This window comes from Lepisosteus platostomus, chromosome 20 (assembly GCF_059453375.1).
Source record: "Lepisosteus platostomus isolate fLepPlt1 chromosome 20, fLepPlt1.hap1, whole genome shotgun sequence".
In the NCBI taxonomy this organism is placed as follows: Eukaryota; Metazoa; Chordata; class Actinopteri; order Semionotiformes; family Lepisosteidae; genus Lepisosteus; species Lepisosteus platostomus.
Window position 1 is genome coordinate 7212358 of NC_142630.1, and position 19417 is coordinate 7231774.

General features: G+C 37.2%; 1 protein-coding gene across 5 annotated transcripts in view; it reads right to left on the reverse strand.

The window, feature by feature from the left end:
* Positions 1-548: 548 nt before the first annotated feature.
* Positions 549-19417, reverse strand: part of LOC148644417 (serine/threonine-protein kinase Nek11-like) — a 60753-nt gene continuing 41884 nt past the window's right edge. For 4 of the 5 annotated variants that reach the window (XM_088613748.1, XM_088613749.1, XM_088613750.1 and 1 more), the window contains 2 exons: positions 18398-18498; positions 14537-14654 (listed from right to left, as the gene is read on the reverse strand). In XM_088613748.1, coding sequence (XP_088469874.1) covers positions 14571-14654; positions 18398-18498 — 185 coding nt within the window. In that variant the 3' untranslated portion in view covers positions 14537-14570. Of the gene's footprint in view, positions 1585-5876; positions 5912-11628; positions 11714-14536; positions 14655-18397; positions 18499-19417 lie in introns of those variants that run through there. The other variant, XM_088613752.1, reaches the window with a different exon arrangement.

A 19417-nucleotide genomic window follows, 5' to 3' on the forward strand; every position in this document is an offset into this window, starting at 1 on the left:
GTTCAGGGTAAAGGTCTAGCCGTGGGTATTTGCAGTGAAATTCTGAAATGAAAATTAAATGGAATGAAGATGGAAAACAATTTTATTGCATGCTTACTTATCTGTGATTTAAATGTGTTGTCCATTCTTTTTCAGTATAATATGCTGAGGATACGAGCCCGCTGTGCACAAGCCCTGCTCTTTTAATGCATTCCTTTCTTGGCATTTAGGTAAAATGTTTATACAAACCAAGTGCATGACAGTGTTTGCATTGTTGTATTTGTCTGTGAAAAAGAAAAAAAAACAATTCTGTATATTTTCTGTGTTTTTAACAGAAAAAAACTAAATAAAGATTTAGTATTTATTGCCATTTGATTTTGATTTTTGCATCAGTGCTTCCTACATAACACATGAGTTCGCATGTATAACCTGATACACCCATTCACTATCTCAATGAATGAAAATCAATTATGAAAAAACACCCTTTTTTCATGACTGTGTGGTGAAGCTGCCTTGATAAGACAGAACTGATTAAAATGTAATTTTCTTTAATGATAGACGAGAAGGTGTCATTCTGGTACACAGAAGTTATTTTTTATTTCTATAATGTAATTTCTTGCAGACATAACATTAATATAGTGAAAGACTACATAGATTCATTGTAAGAAAACAATTTAGTCAAAGGATAGCCTCTGTAACATATTCACAGACAGACATTGATGACTAAACTAGAAGAAAATAATTCATACTCACATTATAGAAAACCTGCTCAACAATTAAAACTACTATATAGAATGAGTATCACAATAAACCACTTTGTTTTTAAAAAAAAATAAAGGATGCTTGTCAGGAAAGCTAACTGCTCATTGAAAGAAGCTGTGGAATGAGTCACAGCTGCACTGATTGGCTACACTAAGCTGAGCTGCAGATCTGTGAGACTTGGTGAGTACAGAGTACTAATACACCTTAAATCCTGAGGTGCTTCTCAGCTGCTGGACAGGAGGAGGTTGGTTAGTTTGTATGCCAGGTTCAATGGATTTTGGTGTACTGCAGAATATTGGGTGGCTTCCTGAGCCGGAGTTGTTGGAGTTGAGTATCACTAGTGGGCAGTGCAGTAGTGTGCTCTCCCCTTGTCCAGATAATGCTAGCTGAATCTTGAGTACTTCTTGGCTTTAACATCAGCAGCCATGCTAGTGGTCATGGATTATGTAATTAATGGGAAAAATGCAAACTGGCTGCTGCTGTCAGGGGTTCAGCTTTTTAAGAGTATTGTCTCTGGCCAAACAGGGTCAGCCAGTTGAGCTAAAGTTGAGATAATGCACTGGATGCTAGTAGTCCTTAGTGAGAATGAAGTGACAGAGTAGGGCTTTTAATGCGAATGTCCCACCCACTACAACTTGTGTGAAAGTCTCAGGTAAGAGAATGAAGCAAATGGGAGACCTGAAGTAACTGAGTGGGATTCTCCTGGCCCTGTTGACTTAAGATTGTGACATTACTGAAGAGAAACTACAGTGACTTGAGTGAATACCACCTATTGAAGCGCCATTGACTTGAGGATTCTTGTGCAGTCTTCCCTGAGAAATGAGCACCTTTAGATCTAGGATCCTGCAAGACAAGGACAGACCGCTCAAACACAGACTCAAACCCAAAAGTGATACTGGCAGTGCTGGTTGGTTGTGATGACACTGTCATTGAAAGTCTTAGGTGTATTTTTTATTCTTAATTAAGACACTCAAGTGAACTTGGCTGTTGCATTCATACTAGTTTACCTTATTAGTGAGACGGTCAGGTGCAGATAATGTGATTAACTGTTAAATGGTTAAATTAATGAACCTTTGTGCCATCAGTATGCCTCAGAAATTGGAACCCTCCACGTTGATCACTCAAGTTAACTTGCCTAAAAAATTTCCCATGCTTCAGTATGTCTGTTACATAAAATCTCAATGCAACAGCTATGAAGGATTTTGATTTTGTAACAGATTTTCTTTATCACTTTGTAATTCAGCTGTTGATGAGTTCTGTTTGAGGATGAGTACACAAACTATTTCATAATTTAAATAGCTCCATGCACCATGACCAAATTATAATATTACAATTATATATCAAATGTTAGTTATGATGTTATGTATACCACTTCAGTATTGCCCAATAAGGTTTCATTTACAATGCCTGTTTCCAATAATGCACCCTTTCGCTAGTACAGGGGTCTCCAGCCTTGTTTCCAAAGAGCCCCAATCCAACAGGCTTTTTTACAACACTATCACGTTACAAATTTCTAAAGCCTTCTAATAATTTGAATCTAATTTATTATTTATTTATTAGTTACATTAAATAATTTAGAGATTATGCAGGATCAGTCTCTGGTTACTGTTAAAAGGGCTCTCTTAATTAAGTCATATTACATGCCTAATAACTTGCAGATGCTGCCAATCTTTAGAAGCAGGTGACGTGCAAGTCATATATTAACTGACTGTGAGATTTCTATATCCTTGCCCTATCCACTCTAACTTGAACTAGTGACCTCCTGACCATTAGGTGTTTTTTTTTTACAGTAACCCCAACAGCCACTTGCTTTGTCACTGTACCTCAGATGGCCAAGAACTTTGGTATCAGACTGTGACTCCATCATGTCGGTGCTGTACTCAACAACATGCTCAAAGTTAATAGCTGAGCTTGGGAATGAATTAACAAGAGTTGGATTTTTCATTTGAATGGGAAACAGGATAACACTGCAACATTGGACACAGTATATATAATTATAATATTATACAGGGAGTTAGAGCCCAGAGTCTGGGGGTTGATTAAGTAGGAGGAGATGATTAGCAATGGAATCTGGGAAGACAATTTATAGTTTATGGGGTCTTGTAAGGGAACCCAGAAGCATTGATTTGATATTTCAGCAAATAAAGAAGGTGGAATTGAATTTTTCCAAAATATATGAGGTGATCAAAGAACAAAAACTCATTTTGTTTCTGTATCATGCTTACCAAAGCCCCTTGCTACCATTTTTTTCTTTTCTTAATCAATAGCACAAATGTATACCACTCGACATGCATGGTTTAGGTGGCAATACATGAAAATAGGAATAGTAAAAAAAAAGTAAATTTGTGTTTTGTAAATATTTTTCAGGCAGGAGGGGTGCAAACCTTTAACTTAATTTCTTTGAACATTCATATTTTAAACTTTAATGCAATTCTTTTGGCCTACATTTTATGTTGTAATTTTCCAAATGTACATTATTTTTTATAGTTTTTGAAGGGAGGGAGTGGACAACTTTGGGCAAATGAGGGATACCATTTTATTGGAATATTGTTCCCATTTTAACCTGGACTTCTATTCACCACAGACTGCAGTATCCCTATTTATGCTCCCTACATGCACAGACTCTTGTGAAAAAGTGAGATCTAATATAATTATTTAATGTAACTTAAATATGATGTCAACATAATTAGCTTAACACGACGGTCTCCTCTCAACATTATGGACTATGCAGATGAATGCAGCTGAATGCAGCTCAGCTGTGCTAATTTTCTAGTAGAAGTTACAATATACAGTATCACACATCCATTAGATGTGATATATTAGAGATGCCTGTCTCCAGTTTATTTCTTTCATTCATGATTTTTTCAATAAGGATATAGATAGAAAAATATCTGTAACTATATACAGTTACCTGTATATAGATAGTATATAGTCTATAAAAAAGTTAAATTTCCCAGACTGTGCTACATTAGATTTAATACAAAGTGTATCATTATTTATCTATATATACTGTAGTAACACATACTCGGTTTTGTGATACCTTTTGTGTTGTAGGGATCAAAAACCTGTTTTTGAACAAAAGGTACTTTTTTGTGAAAGCAGTGGAAGAGGAGTCAGGTGCAATAGTTACTGGGAGAGAGGAGTGCTCCACATTACCAGGCTACTGTTTCAACCTTCCTGGCTGAACAGATAAAACAAATCTGCTATAAGCTGTTAGAACTAAGAGGAGGGTCTGAATTTAAAAAGCAATACATTGTCCTCCAAACGTATTGTGACAGCAAAGTGTTTTACGGTCAAGAAATTTGTGTGTAACCATGAGAGTTACAATATAATATGTACTAAACTTATACTCTAGTGTATGATTTTGTTGTAATCAAATGATCAAATCCATGCATGCGATTGGAACTCAACATTACAATGAATATTCTATTGATTTTGCAGTTCTGATGCTTTTGGAAGACACTAGTTTGGAAGACACTATAAAAATATAAACATTATTTCAAAAAGACATTATATGTTGATCACTATATGTTGAGCACTTACAGCACTTGTGTATTTGGCATTAAATTCAATTTTATTTAGCTTTGAGGAGATATTTGATTATTTCGCTCCTCATTTAGAGCTTGTTAAGAGAGGAAGAATGTATTTGAGACTAACAAAGCAAATAAAATCTGTTCATATGATTATTTTCTGTATTCTGGTGTGTATCATCTTTGACAAAGGAAATATCCTAAAGCATAATGTAATTTTAGTAGTCTGGGATTGATCTTAGTATAAATAACTATGACAGGATCATTTTTATAAATTGAAGAATTTCCCAATAATATTGTTAGTTTCATTATAATGGGGAACTGGCACCAAACAACCAAATTGAGATAAAAATTGGAAAGCTGTAAATATACATTAGTTTTCATTATTGATAATACAAAACAAGCACAAAACTATATGAAGATGAGTTGAGCTGTATTAAATAATGGTTCAAATTTGTGCTAAAAAAATCCATAGAAACCCGAGTTGTTTATGTAACTCCAATTAAACAAGGAATTGAAAACATTTTGAGAATTTAGAATGGCCTTGAAAAATCTCAAGATGTGCACCTGTAAAAAATAAGTTTTAACGGTCTTTGATTTTCCATGAATAATTCAATAGGCCACAAGACTACCTAACACAGAAAAGATCACTTGCAGAGGCACGTCACACATCCACATCTGTAAAATCAAAACACTCGGCATCTACAGGATATTAATGACAAGCAACTTAGAGATAATGTGAAGCAGTTAGGGGTCAAATACTGTGAATTAATATTTCAAAGGCCTTAAAGATGACTGCAAACTTTAAGATAAAATTAAACACCATTAGTCACGTATGTTTCACCTATGCCCTTTGATGTTTTAATTTAAACTCAATTTGAGCTGATACAATGATTTGCGTCACGTAGCTATCTCTACAAGCAGTGTATGTGAGGCTCACCGAGTGCATGTTTGTAGATTTCAGTAAGAATGAATTACACTTTCCCCAAAGCCAGGATTTTAAATTAACCTAACTTGCCTGATACAGCATGAAATGTCAAAGTCTGTTTAGTAATTACGCATTTCAATAAGACTGAAAGACTGCTCAGTTTATGGCACTTTATAGTCACTGTGTCTACCATGTACAGTAAGTCAATAAACTGAAATAATTTCCCCTAATTTCTATCCTGCCATGTATTACCTTATCAATCCACAGACATGGGGTTCAAAATAGAAGGTAAGGAACTTCACAAAGAGTTCTATCCTGTAGGTGAATGTGAGAACCGTTCAAGTTATTTAGTACGTTTTACTTTTCCCCTGCATATGGGTATTCTCATTTTAACTCATCTAAGAGCCAGTAGTTAACTGAGCCAATTAGTAAAAACAAATCACAAAAAACAAATACTGAGGCCTGGTTGATTAAATGAAAGTTTAAATATATACTAAGCATCAAAGGAAACTATCACTCATAAATGCAACAAATTGAAAAGAAGTTTTAAAAATGAAAATGTCAATGGCCGCCACTAATCTTCACCAAGGACATGTTAGAGATTCCTTCCTACATTGTCACCCTTCCACAAACCTTGGTTTGTCTTGGAAAAACACAACAGCCAGTATTTTGCTCACCATGACGTCTCCACACTCTTTGTCTTCCATCAGATCTGTCAAGAAAGAAACGGCATTTATCAGTAAATTAAATATTTGACCCCTTTCTGCTGCCACCTCAGCAGTGTCCTTTATCTTCTTTACAGAAGATGGCAATTACATGTTTGCCAGTATATAGCTGACAATATGTTATCCTGGGTCAGACAATGAACATCAGACAAGATTATTTTCCTACACCCAAAAAAGCTACAGGAATTCTGTTAATGTATAGGTTATTTCACCGTTACTGCCTGAAAACAATTTTGCTGACAGATCAATTTGATGAACAGTTGGGCCAGTGTGGCATCCTTCTTCCAACCTCCCAGAACAGGCTTGTCCCTCACAGAGAGAGTCTCTCTGGATTAGTCTGCTGACTGCTGACGCAGAGTATCTTCTCTCTGCAACGTCTCCGACAGGCAGGCCTCCTTCAATTACGCGGATAGATAGAGGTAGTCTTTATTATTTGGGACACAGTTATGTCTTCTACTCTTCTTGCACTAATTAAAATGACGATTTCTCAATGGGTATTTATACCATAGAGAATTCGGGTTCTCGGGCTTGTGCCCTTGCCGCTCCTGCCTCAGTCAATGGTGTTGCTCAAAAGGGGTATTGCCAGCTGAGCTTAAGAAGACCTTCCTCAGTCCGGGTGGCCAAGCTCGCAGGGGAGTGGAGGGCTTCGTCGTCACTGCACTGCAACCGGCTCGTACAACCTGTGTGTTGGCCGTATTCGTTCCAACACAATTTCTTAATCAAACCATTTTTGTAGTTTTAAGGCAACACAAATACCAGTTTGCACCTAGTGTTTATATGAAATGACCTCTGAATTTTGTTATCCAAGGGGACAATACTACTAAAACAATTAACAGACCTACGTTGTCATTATTTAAAATATAAATAACTAAAATAGAATTACTAAAAAAGAAATAATTTATTTTTAAATAAATATAAATGAATTTAAAATATAAATAACGGTATTGTCACTGGCCGAGTGACCAGGTTTGGCTCAAAAGAAAAGAAACTCCCACGCAGCAGTCTTCAAATGCAAACAAAACTGGATTTATTGCCATTAAAATAGGGATAACAAAAAAAAAACCCCTCACAGGAGAACTCTCCACACCTTTCCTCCAAGGCACCCTCCTCCCTACTGAGCCCTCCCAGTCCCTTTTATAGCCCCTCCTATCCCAGGGCCCTTCTCTCTTAAAGGGACTTGCTCATATCTGGTGGACAATTTTTAAACAAATAAAGTACTTAATACAAATCCAGAGTAACCTGTAAAGTTTAACAAAGTCATGCAACAGCTTTTATACATTTAAACCAAACAAATAAACATACATTAGTTATTTATAGATGGCCTACTAGTAACCTTTAAGATCAGCAGTGTTTTTAGTACTGCTGATGTGGCAGTGTGGGAAACTACAAACTACAAACAGAAGACTTGTGGCTGGTGGCCATGTTGTCCAACACAACACAATACTCCAATGGAGAACAACAAAAAGGGTAAGTATCATTCACACTTCATTCGTATCACATACACACTCTCAAACATACCAGAAGGGTAGAGGGAAATATTGGAGCATTTCACATTGTAAGAGAAAGAAAAATAACAAGCACTCTGTCACAACTATGCATGTGCTCATATGTACTTTCTCTTGCCTAAAACCTATGTACTGTATATAGTTCATTATTCATGGAACTCTTTCTACTATAAAAAATGAATTTTTATATTTGTTTTGTTATTGTTAGGCAAAGATCCAGACAGCCAGATCTAGATATTGTTTTTGGCATAAATAATAAAAATATACAAGAGTTTGGATCCTTTTAGCTTCCTACAAATATGGTTGAATATCACCTCAGCTAAGAAACATCTCCTAAGGGTATCTTCTGTAACCACATAAATATATTAGGCAACAGAAAACAGTTTTGCATTTTGACTTTAGCTTTGCATAACTTGTTTCTCCTGTGTATGAAAGCTGAAGTCAATACTTCATGTATGTCTCTTTGTTCTTCAGGGAAAAATTGTATTATGACGCACTGAAGTGTCAATAATTTTAAGCTTGTTTTTACAATACACTACGGAGGAGAAGTAATAAGGTCAGAACAGTTGATCCTTCAAGCCCCAGAGGGCAGAAAAATTCAATGTGGATTTGTATACACCAGAATCCTAGTTTTAGGTTTTTCTTGCTAATTGCTATCTTCCAATGAATTCATTAGGGATGGGTAAATTAATAAAACATCTCCTAAAGTAATATGGATGAAGTTAAAATTGCCTGAAAACTGTTATTATTTAAACCATATCACTGTTTTTGGTATGTGCTCAGTGATGATCTCTGATTATCTGGTGGCAGACAAAGGTGCAATGAAATCGAATAGCACAGCCCTTCAAAATTACAGATTCTACACAGATTTCAGGAGACAAGTTACAGCACACAACAGATACAGGAACATCCATCCATTTTCTGATCATTTTATCCAATAAAGGGTCACAGGGGAGCCACAGCATATCCCAGCAAGCAATTGGCAGAAGGCAGGATATACTCTAGATGGGTTATGAGTCATTCACAAGACACAAAGAGAAACACGCATACACTCACAATAGGACCAATTTTCCCAGAAACCAATTATCCTACTGCTATGTCTGTGGACTCTGGCAGGAAACCAGAGCACCTGGAGGAAACCCACAAAAACAAGATGGAAACAGACAATTTCCATGCAGAAATCACACCAGGAATTGAACTCGGGACCCCAGCGTTGTGAAACAGCCATGCTAACCACTGCGCCAACATGATGCGGAAAACATCCATCCACTTTTTAACCTTCCAATTTAGGGTCATGGGGGAGCTGGAGCCCATCCCAGCAAGCAATGGGTGTGAGGCAGGGTACACCATGGATGGGACGTCAGTCCATTATCGGGCAGACAAACACAGAAATGCACACTCACATCCAGGGCCAATTTTTCCAGAAGCCACTTAACCTACAAGTGTGTTTTTGAAAACCGGAGCATCTGGGGGAAACTCATGCGAACACAGGAGAACATACAAAGTCCACACAGATAAAACCCCACGTGGAGAATTGAGCCCTGGGGTTCAGTGCTGCAAAGCAGTAATGCAAACCACTGCACCACTGTGCCACCCCCCTACAGGAATATAGCTAGCAAAAATATACAAAAATAAGTCTGAGATGAATTTTTAACCATTTCAAAGATCAAAATGGTTTTCCAGTACTCTAATTAGGCCAATGGGTAAACCCTTCAGGATTATACAGTGATATTAAGATATAACTTGACAACATTCAGATAAAATGGCTGAAAATCTAAAAATAGACTTTTAGCTATTAAATAATTTTATTTGTATATATTTATACATATTTCATTTTTAAAAACTTTTTTATTTAAAAAAGTGTTTGAAACAAATGGTCCTGGTGTACATACCTCTAGTATATTAACTTTTCAATGGCGTATGACATGAAGTAAAGAATTAGACCCTAATTACTTGGGTAGCTGCTCTGCAAGCTACTGTATAGAATACTTAAATGTATTGATCTATTTTCAATGATTTAGAATTTGTAAAGATGTGCTGCAAACAGCCACATCACACAAACATAGCACATACAAAACTCCCACCCTGTTGGTCTTTTGTACATTAGGAACACAATTTGCAGGACAGTGTTTGAAACTCTTTTCCTTTGCAAAAAAAATGCTCCAACTTACCTATAAATGAATAAAATCTTGATTCAGTCTCCACATTAGGCTAAAGCCCAAAAATTACTGCTTCACTACTTTTCAAACCAACTGGATCTTCTCAGGTGTGCAACATTAGTTACATAAATTATTTTCAGAATCAAATCAGGGGCATACATGAGTGAAAATAACTGTTATGGTTTTAGAGGAGGCTAAAGAATTCTTTCTTCAGTTTGTTCTGAATATTGATCAGTGCTTCAGGAAAATGATACAGGATGCTGAGTGGTCTCAAAATTAGTGATAAGGAGGAGAAAATGGGACACACAGACAGGTAAAGATTTATTCTACAGTTTTATCATGACTGTTAAAGTAGACTGATTTTCATTATATGCTTCCATGATTATAGTAATTGTTTCACTACGAATAACAGAAACCAAGGGTTAAGTGTACTGAAAGAATTATGGAGGGTTTTAGTCAAAATCTGGTTTAACACACTTGGCTGAGGACTGACCCCCTGGACACAGGATGAAGAGGCTGGGACCCCCATGAGTGAGGAGTGACCAAAGGGCAGCTGCAGAGGTGCAGATGGGGTGGAGGTGGGATGCAAAAAAACATATGTGACATGAAGAAATGCATTACATGTATTAATGTAAATGTTTTAGGTGAGGAAATGACAGGAGTGATTGTGAATTGCTGAGAGCTGAGTCAGATTGAACTTGGCTGTTGTCATCCCTCCCACACTTTTTATTGTAAACTCCATTTAGATCTTCCTTTTGCTGAGTACTTCCTAACTTCTCCTTTTAGTGCTAAGGGTATAGTTAATTGGTGAATCTCGGGCTCAAAACTGCACTGAGACTCATTTTTGACTCTGTGCCTAAAAGACAATAAAATTGACACCCTTTTATGGTTATGGGTCCATAGCTGATAAAGGGAAACGATACATACAGTACTGTACAGTAAGTGCATTGCACAATGTCTTTTTCGTGGTCAGCAAAGTGAGCAAATCTCTCTGGAGGTCACCTGACAAAGGAGGTCTTTTAGAATTTTCTGTTATTCAGCAAGTACCATGGCCATTTGATTTTTAACATAAAGCAACATTGGTTTATTCTTACTGCTTGAGACAAATTTAAAATAAAGGTGTAAAAAATCTGAACTCGCTGATTCTCTTTGCACATCTTTGTGAGTATTACATAGTGATGATGTTTGACTGACTAGCTGTCAAAATCCTGCTGCCTTCAGAAGGGTGGAAACTACCACACAATCATTTCAATGACTGAGAAGCTTTACTTAGAACAGCTTTTAGACTCTAGCTGTTCTATGTGAGTTAAGGAGAAAAGAAAAGTGTCAAGTGGAATGCTTTCCATTCTTTGTGTAATTCCATTTGATTGGTGTTGACGTTTCCTCATAGTATCTGGCAACATTTGCTGGTTGGAAGTGGTATTCAGATTTTTCACGTATGTGTTAGCTCTTGGCGCCCCAATGAGTTCATAGAGATAACATGATCAGGACTGGAAGCACATTGCACGATTTTCCTGTTCCTATAGCAACACTGGCAGCTCTAGGAAAAGTGGTTTGTTGGAAAAATACAGAAGACCACCTGAATGGAATGAACTTCTGGAGTTTTACTTGTGGGAAAAAAAGCATTGATTACTTCTCTGGCTCGCACAACAGGTCCAGAAGAATGCAGTCTTTTATTTCATTTTTAATTTCAGTCTCACTTCCGCTACATGCCTGAATTGAACTGGTGCGATGGCTCAAAATGAAATGACATGGTGGTATAAAATAAGAGATATGAATGAGCATGGGGAAGCACAAAAAATATTGTAAGGGTTTTCACTAAAGGGACCTAGTGAATAATTGAAGACCCCTTGCAATATCTGAAACATACAGTTCTACTACACGCACGTGACATCTCCAGGAGAGCTTTTGTATTATTGTATTACATACTAAAACTTAATTCTCAGCATTATTATCTACAAATGTAATCTAATCATGGCTAAATCCTCACCAAAACAAATGGAAAAAACACTTAAATGTGCCATTATTCTTTGTACTCACCGTTAAGGGCCTTTGATTGTGGATTCAATGAGTGAGCTTATAGTCTCGTCCAAGTTTGTCTCTGTGAGGCTATTTTCTTGATCATCTGCATTCAAACATACAGACAGATTCGAGAGAGAACTCAATGAGCTGTGCAGGGATAAACACAGTATTATGCATTTTGGTCAGGTTCCATAAGGATGAATGTCACATAGCAAGAACAGATCTAATTCAAATACAGTGCAGAATATGCACTAATTATTGTCACCCAAAGGCATTGTTCTGTGATTTATTAAAACAATTACAGTACATTAGATTGGACTAAAACTGCTGCTTGGTAGTTTTTAAATATTTATTACCAGTAAATGTTTACAAGTTTTATCCAGTGTGGTAGATGTGTTAGACTGGAGAAAATATTACAAAAATTATATTAAATTATTTTGTTTTTATTGCAGCACAGATGAGGTGATTTTGTTTTTATCTGCATAGTCACTGATCATTTTATTTTGAATCTGAAGGAAAAAGAAATGAAGTAAATGAGAAAAGTGTTGCCTAAACTCTGCAATGAGGTGAATCATAAGCGTCATCATTTCCAGGAGGAATTCTCCCTTCTTCTGAGAATAAAGATCTATTTTGCATTTGAATTTACTCAGAGCTAATTTTCTGTCTTGGGAGAAATTAGCTGCAAAGCACATATCAGCTAACATTATGTGAACACACAGCTGAGGGAATGTGATTTTTTTCTGGCAGATCTTGACAAGGAAGAGTTCTGCAGTGGTAAAAACTGGAATTAGTCTTCTTGGCCAGTTTACACACTGAGGAGGGAGAATGTGAGGCTCAGTTCTTTTCTAGTGTCAGCATTACAGCGGGGCGTAGTACGTTTCTGAGACACCTGTGTATCAAAGGGATAGACTCTATGACTTTTGTAAAGGAAATCTCAATGGATGGACAAAATTATATTGTATTTGGATCAGCAATCTTGTGTTTCATTTGACTCAAATCCTCAGTGTTTTAAAGGAAACAAGCTGTACACCCTTGATTCAGGCACAGGGAGTGAAAGGAGGGAGGAAAGGAGGGCACTAATTGCATCCTTTCTGTAGTGTTCTTCAGGGAATTGTGGCACATTGGCTATTAGGTGAGATAAATGAATCCTACTCAGAAAGAGCCAACTGTGGGTTCTTTAGAGTAATTCCTTTCACGAGTAAAGGTCTGAGCCTGCAATGCTATCTATTGTGTTTCATTGGGGCAATAATCAGTGAACCCTGAGTAATGCTCGTGTCAAAAGTAATATCTGTTTGGTACATAGCTATTGCTATCTAAAGTGTAGAAGACATTATTGCAGTTCCTTCGAGCAGCATCCCAGTGAATGAAGTGCATATTAAGTATGCATTTTTGAGATTTGGTCAGCTGTAATGGAATAAATAAAAAATTTGCACCTGCTTAGCCCTACTAGAATTTTGCCCTGCTGAAATCGCTTTGTCAAGTTCAGCTCCTGTTCTTTTGTTCTCAAACTGACTAGCATATTACTGTATTTAGGCTGGCTCAAGCAATTTGCTTCTAATACGTTTCTAATTCAAAGGTACTCTGTTATTTCTTTTTCAAAGAAGAGAACATTACATTAAGATTTGCTTTTAAACACAGACACAGCCAGATGTTTCTCAGTATTATTACTCAGACATCCCCCTCATCCAAGGGCTGCTAAAACTAATCTCATATCTCAGTGATTGAACTATAGAGCCTGCATTGCAAGTGCTGAGAAACAAAAAGCCACACTGTCTGCATTGCTTCCTTTCACCATAATAGATTTCTGCTTTAGTAAATGGCTTTATATGTGAACATAGTTTATATTATGGTAAAAGCTGGAAAAGCGGAGCTACTGTACCAATTGCTCTACAGTATGTCTCATTTTACCTTTGCAGCCCTACATTTAAACTGCAAAGTGGCCCAATATAACATTGAAACATGGATAAAGCCCTATATAATGGTATTTCACACAGCAGGTTTCGTGTTCTCATCTCAAAACACAAGCGTTTTGGGTCTGATCCCATAAAGCACCTCTTACTTCATGATAACCACTTCCACTTGTATGTTGAAAGTGTTTTTATCACCCTGGAATTTGCATATATTTTCCTTGCTGCTTGCTTCTGTAGATTGAACCATGGAAATTGTTTTTTTTCTTGAGAAGACAAAGGCCAGACATAAAAAAAAACATGCTTACTTGGACACTGTAGAAAATAAACTTAGTTTGGATCCTTTTTTCTTTTATTTTCATGTACCTCAGTTATAAACAATCAGTTTATAGGTAGCCTTACATTTAGCAACCTCACAGAGCATAGTTTCAAACCATGACAAAACATAACTGGGACATGTTGAAGGAATCCTACAGTAGAACAAAGGGGAGCATGTTAACAGTATATTCATACATAATCTGGCATGATGAATTATATCAAACCATTATGCACTATAGCAGAGAGAAGCACAATAATGAAGAATTTATCAGAAGAAATCAACATGGACTTGCCTAGGGAAGAAAAAGGTTTGCAGGTTTTCCAGTATTTCCAAACATTAATCATTACCAACAATTAATGCAATTTCTCATATTTTTCTTCCAAGTAAATGGAAGTTTAATATCCCCTTCTGCTGTGAATAGACATCACCTAGATGGGTGATCATTTAATAATAAAGGGTCCAAGTAATATATGGAATTTAAGTGAACTCTAGACCCTTATGTGACAGGTACTGTACTGATGCATTTTCAGTATGATTTTTATTAAATATTGGATGAAACAGTTTGGGGAAGATAAATAAAAATACAGGCCACCCAAGCAATACTGTGCCCGAAGGTCAACTGACCTGTAGATTTTCATCTATGTCTGATGTTATAAATAAGACCATGGCTTGCTGTACTCTTGCAGATTTTCCCATTTCACTGTACCTACCTTATAAGAGTCTTAAAGTGTAACTCAGTGGACTCCTGAGGACTGACCTGTGGTGCTGCATTCCAGGAATTTTATTAAACAGCTCTGATAGGCACGGAGAGTGCTGCTCTGCAATCAGAGAAAAAAACAACATTCACCTGCTATCAGCTGTAGAGGAGATGGGCATCCCTGCACAGGAACATTAGCTGCTGGTAGAAGATTTCCTGTTGCTCAGTGCTTCTTTAAATCTATTCATTTTGTTAGTGTGCAGTATGTCAAATTTAGCCATTTGGGGATCTCTCCCATAAATACTGTAAAAATATTTTATGAAATTAATGAAAAAATGTGTTCAGATTTTTTACAGGCCTGGTGTGGTGCACAGTATCTGAAGCATAACCACACACGCTTAATAATGTCCACCTACTGTACTGTCCCATTAATGGACTTCTCTTCAAGTTAGGAAAAGCATGAAATTTCAGGGACAAATGCAAACTATTACATTAGCCTAAGCTAACCCTGAGTGATTGCACCTGCAGCATAAAAGCCAGTGGTTGCAAAAGAATAAGAGGTAGGACAAAGGAAATGTGGAGCAGCTGTGTGGGAGGGTGGCTTTTGAAAATGAGTCTTTCCTGGTGTGCTCTGGGGCTCTCACCTCCTAGAGCTTTTATACATTCTGATTTTCCAAGCACTGTAGTATATAATTATAGAAACGTGGAATCCATTACATTACATTATTGCTCTGTTTCTCTGCTATCTGGATACTTATTATTTCATTATGTTTACACAGCATTTGTATAGCTTTTCCAGTTTTTGCTAGCCTTATTGTTGTCTTATAGATTTAAGTTCTGTTTGCCCTATCATGAATTGTAACAGTGTGATTGCTCCATGTACTTATACAATGTAAAGTTATACAAAAATAATAATGAGACACAAGTCTGTTCCAGTGGGTTTTCAAGATGTTTTAGAACACAAAAGAACTGGCATCATTTCCCTATTTTGAGACACAGTGTTGAATGAGAGAGAAAACTGAGCACTAACAGATGTGCAATGATAACGAATATCCCTGATATGAATACTACAGCAAGAGAAGCCCACATAAGGAGAGCATCAATTTAAAAACCATCCTGTGGGTGTTGGCAAAAGATGATGTGGAAGATGTCTCCTGGTGGAGATGGATATCAGGATTCCTAGCCACCAGAGACACACCATCTGGTGTAAATCTCAACCCATACTGTTCCCTGGATCCAGCCTCTGTATCCCAGGGGTCCTGGCATGGAGAATGACCCTGCTATAACAGTGTGAGATAAGGGCAAGGCCCTTACCCATAAAGCCATACAGCTCACTCTGATTTCAGTAGCATTAAGTGCACTAGTAAGCATGTGACTCCACATGCCAGTCCATCTCCGAGCTTAACCCCAACCATGCTGATGCCCACTTATACAGCTGGGTGGACTGGAGCAAGTGGGGTAAAGTATTGTGCTCAAAGGTGCAGCTGTCACGGATGTCTGAAAAACGGGACGAACCATGGAGAGGCAGGAGAGCGGAAAAAGACCCATATGCGTAGCGGCGGAATGGGAAAAAGGCCCGGGCTCATTAGTGCAAAGAGTTCAGGAGTGCCGTATAGAAACCTATGCCCTCAGGGAGCGGATGTGGGGCGCCCTGGTGCTAGGCGGGTCTCAGGACATCCGAACGTCAATGCTGAGCGAGGGCAGAGTGCAAGACCCGGAAATATATAGTCCCAGAGGGAGAGAGCAACACCGGAAGGACAGCAAAGAACCGGAAATGAAAGACAGGATTGAGAAGGAGCGCCCTCTGGCTGCAGAGGGCGTGACAGCAGCAGTAGGGACTTCAACCCATGACCCACCCATTGGAGCCCAGAGGCTTACCCGCTATGCCATGAAACTCCCATTTATAACATAATTGTAAAAGCTAAAATGTCATACAAGAATTAATACCGCTGTTTATAAATGGTGATAAAGTTTGGATGTACTGTATATGAAAAAATCAGTATGTGGTTAAAGGTAGCCTTCAGTCTCAATTGATAGGGTTGGCATAAATGCTGTAGATTGGGTTATTACTGGTGACTTAGATTTTTCCCAAGATTTTAGTTGAAAACCCATGGAAAAAAAACTCATAAAAAGATAGGATCCACTTATTATCTTTTGTTCCTCAATTATTTTTCTGCAGGCCCCTATCTCACATGCATCCTTTCTGTTTTAAACTCCATCCTTAAAAAAGTGAATAGCTATTCAAATCTTCCATTCCCAATTTAACCAGAAAGCAGCATGTATTCAATTTAAAAAAGGAAATTACACTGTAGTTAGAGGCAATTCAGCTCTATAAATGCTGATTATTTAATAGCACATTATTTAAACAACTTCAGAAGGGGTCATTGCGGATAAGTTTTTTCTGAATTTTGACGTCCAAGGTTTTTAGTTTTAATTGAAGATACTCCCAGGAAATGCAATTAGTCATATCTATATAGCAGACAAACCCTGGCCCCAAAATTATTCAGTCTCTCATCTTTGGAAGAGGGTTATTAAAGAAATGACAGATAGGAAGGCTTTAGAGAGTGATTAAGTTCAGCCATGAATACCATTGTCTGGATAAGCAGAATTTTTTTTTACCTAAAGAATCTAGAGAAATGGCATGTTTGATTCATGTCTTTATAGTTTTACGTGCATGGTAATGACTCCACAGATATTGTGATTGAGAGGTTAGTGTTTCTGTCCAAGCAGAAAGCTGTCATTTATGGCCCAGGGAATGCTATGACTGATATTTTCACTTTTTTCCAAACTTTTAAAATTCATACCTTTTTGGTATAAGGATATTGAAATCCCCTGTCAGCTCCTTTGAGCACAAAACTATATGAAAGGTACTAATGGCACAGATCTCGATGAAAAGACAAATCTTTACTTCCTGACAACAAATGAATAATCGGTGTTACATCATAGTAAGCGCCAATACATTTACTTAAATAAATAAAGGCAATGAACTGTATGAACTGCAAACTGCAATGTTTTAGGTATCAACCTTTTGATCTCTGAGGATTGAGTATAAATCAGTTCTGTAATCTAATCGGGGTATGTTTTTCTCCCAGTTTGCTCTAACTACAAGTGATTAATGTTCTTTATATTTTCAAGACTAGATTCCCCCTCCTACCAAATAGATCCATGGAGGTAAATTGTCCATCACATCTTTAATATTTTATTTCTGTGATGCATCCATAGTTGTAGAAGTATTGTATTTATTCTAATTATTTCCCAGCTGTACTGACAATGCATTCTGCTGCTCTCCTGAGACCAAACTAAAAAAACAAAGAAACAGTCAAACCATTAGCATGGAACCTTCAGCAAAACTAAGTACTGTGTAATAAAGGGATCATTTCCTACTCCCAGAACAACAGTCAGGGACTGTAAGGAACTGCAAAGATAATAGGGAGAAAGAAAGAGGGGTAATAGAGTTGGGAGCTGGAGATATTAAGCAAAAAAGACATGTTACCTGTGGAATTATACAAAAGAAAGCCCATTAGCGCAAAGGAGAAAACGATGATTGAATTTAGACAAGATAATACTGCATTTAAAAAAGAAACATTGGATTTAAAAACAATTATTATTTTGTTCTCCATTACATTAATGCTCTTCCATAGTATTACATTTTGATTTAATTTCCTTTGTTTTCATTCACTTTCTTTCTTCTTTAGCTCTCTGATTTTAGTAAGAAAGTCTTACCATTTTCATTGATGAAGCAGCAGAAGAGATCTTTTACAAAACACAAAAAAGCCCTTTTCTGAATGTGGTGCACAATGCACATTATATATCTTAATGGTACTGTAACTCTTGCACAGTATTAATGTATGTGACTTTTCTGACCTGCTCCTCTGAGAGTGCAGAGAGCGAACCAACCAGGGTCTTCTCCAGCTCATCATCCATGATAAACTCCTCCTCACCTCCTTCCAAATCCCCTCTGTCAGCTGTAGTTCACACACAACAGTATAAAGCATTGATAAGAACAAGCCCAGTTGTATATAGCAATCTGCATGCCTACCTTAGCTGTAGCTTTGGTATTCCAAGAGGAATGAAAAACCTTACACAAGTGAGTTTAGACCAAACCAAATGCTTGTAAGTGTAAGGTTTACTTTTAATTCAACAATCTTCTGTAGTAAACTTTGTTGGCAGTGTAAACTGGAACTCTGGTTTATTATATTCATATTGCTTTTAATTCAATTGTATGTGCACATCTACAAACATGCACCTATGATGAATATAGTTGTTTCATTATATTTGATCACACAAGAGTTTGTGATGAATACTGTTGCAGTCTCTGTCATCAGGGCTTGTGCTCATTGTTTCAAAGAAAGCAGTGCAAAAACACGAAGGCATGAGGAAAAGCAAAGCAAAGCAATCTTTCAAAAATAATTGCTTCTCACAATTGCTTGCTTTTTGCATTTTCCAGTACTAAACAGAATCCAGTTCACAGCACCATGTAATGGAAAATTCAAGACAAGGCAGTGCAATCAGGATTTTTATTTTTGGTCCTGAAATATCAAGAACTGCCTGAACAGCTGGAATTAGACAAATGAAATGTGAAAGGGATTATTTGCAGTAGCAGCTTGTTACTAATGTATACACCACAGGGATGCCTGACACAGCTAGGCTCTGGCAATCAAAGTGACCTGCCAATGCATCCTGTGAAAGGCAAGCTGTAGCTTTCAAGGCCCATTTAACCTTAATTTACTGTATTTCTTCCATTAGGTGAGCTGCAGTGTACAGAGCAGGAGTAAGAGCTCTTGGGCCTAGGCAGTCAGTTTTGACATCTGCCCACCTTAGTTCCTCCACCTTCTCCACTGAACACTTGGGAGAATAACTTATTTTTGTTCTGTCAAGATATTA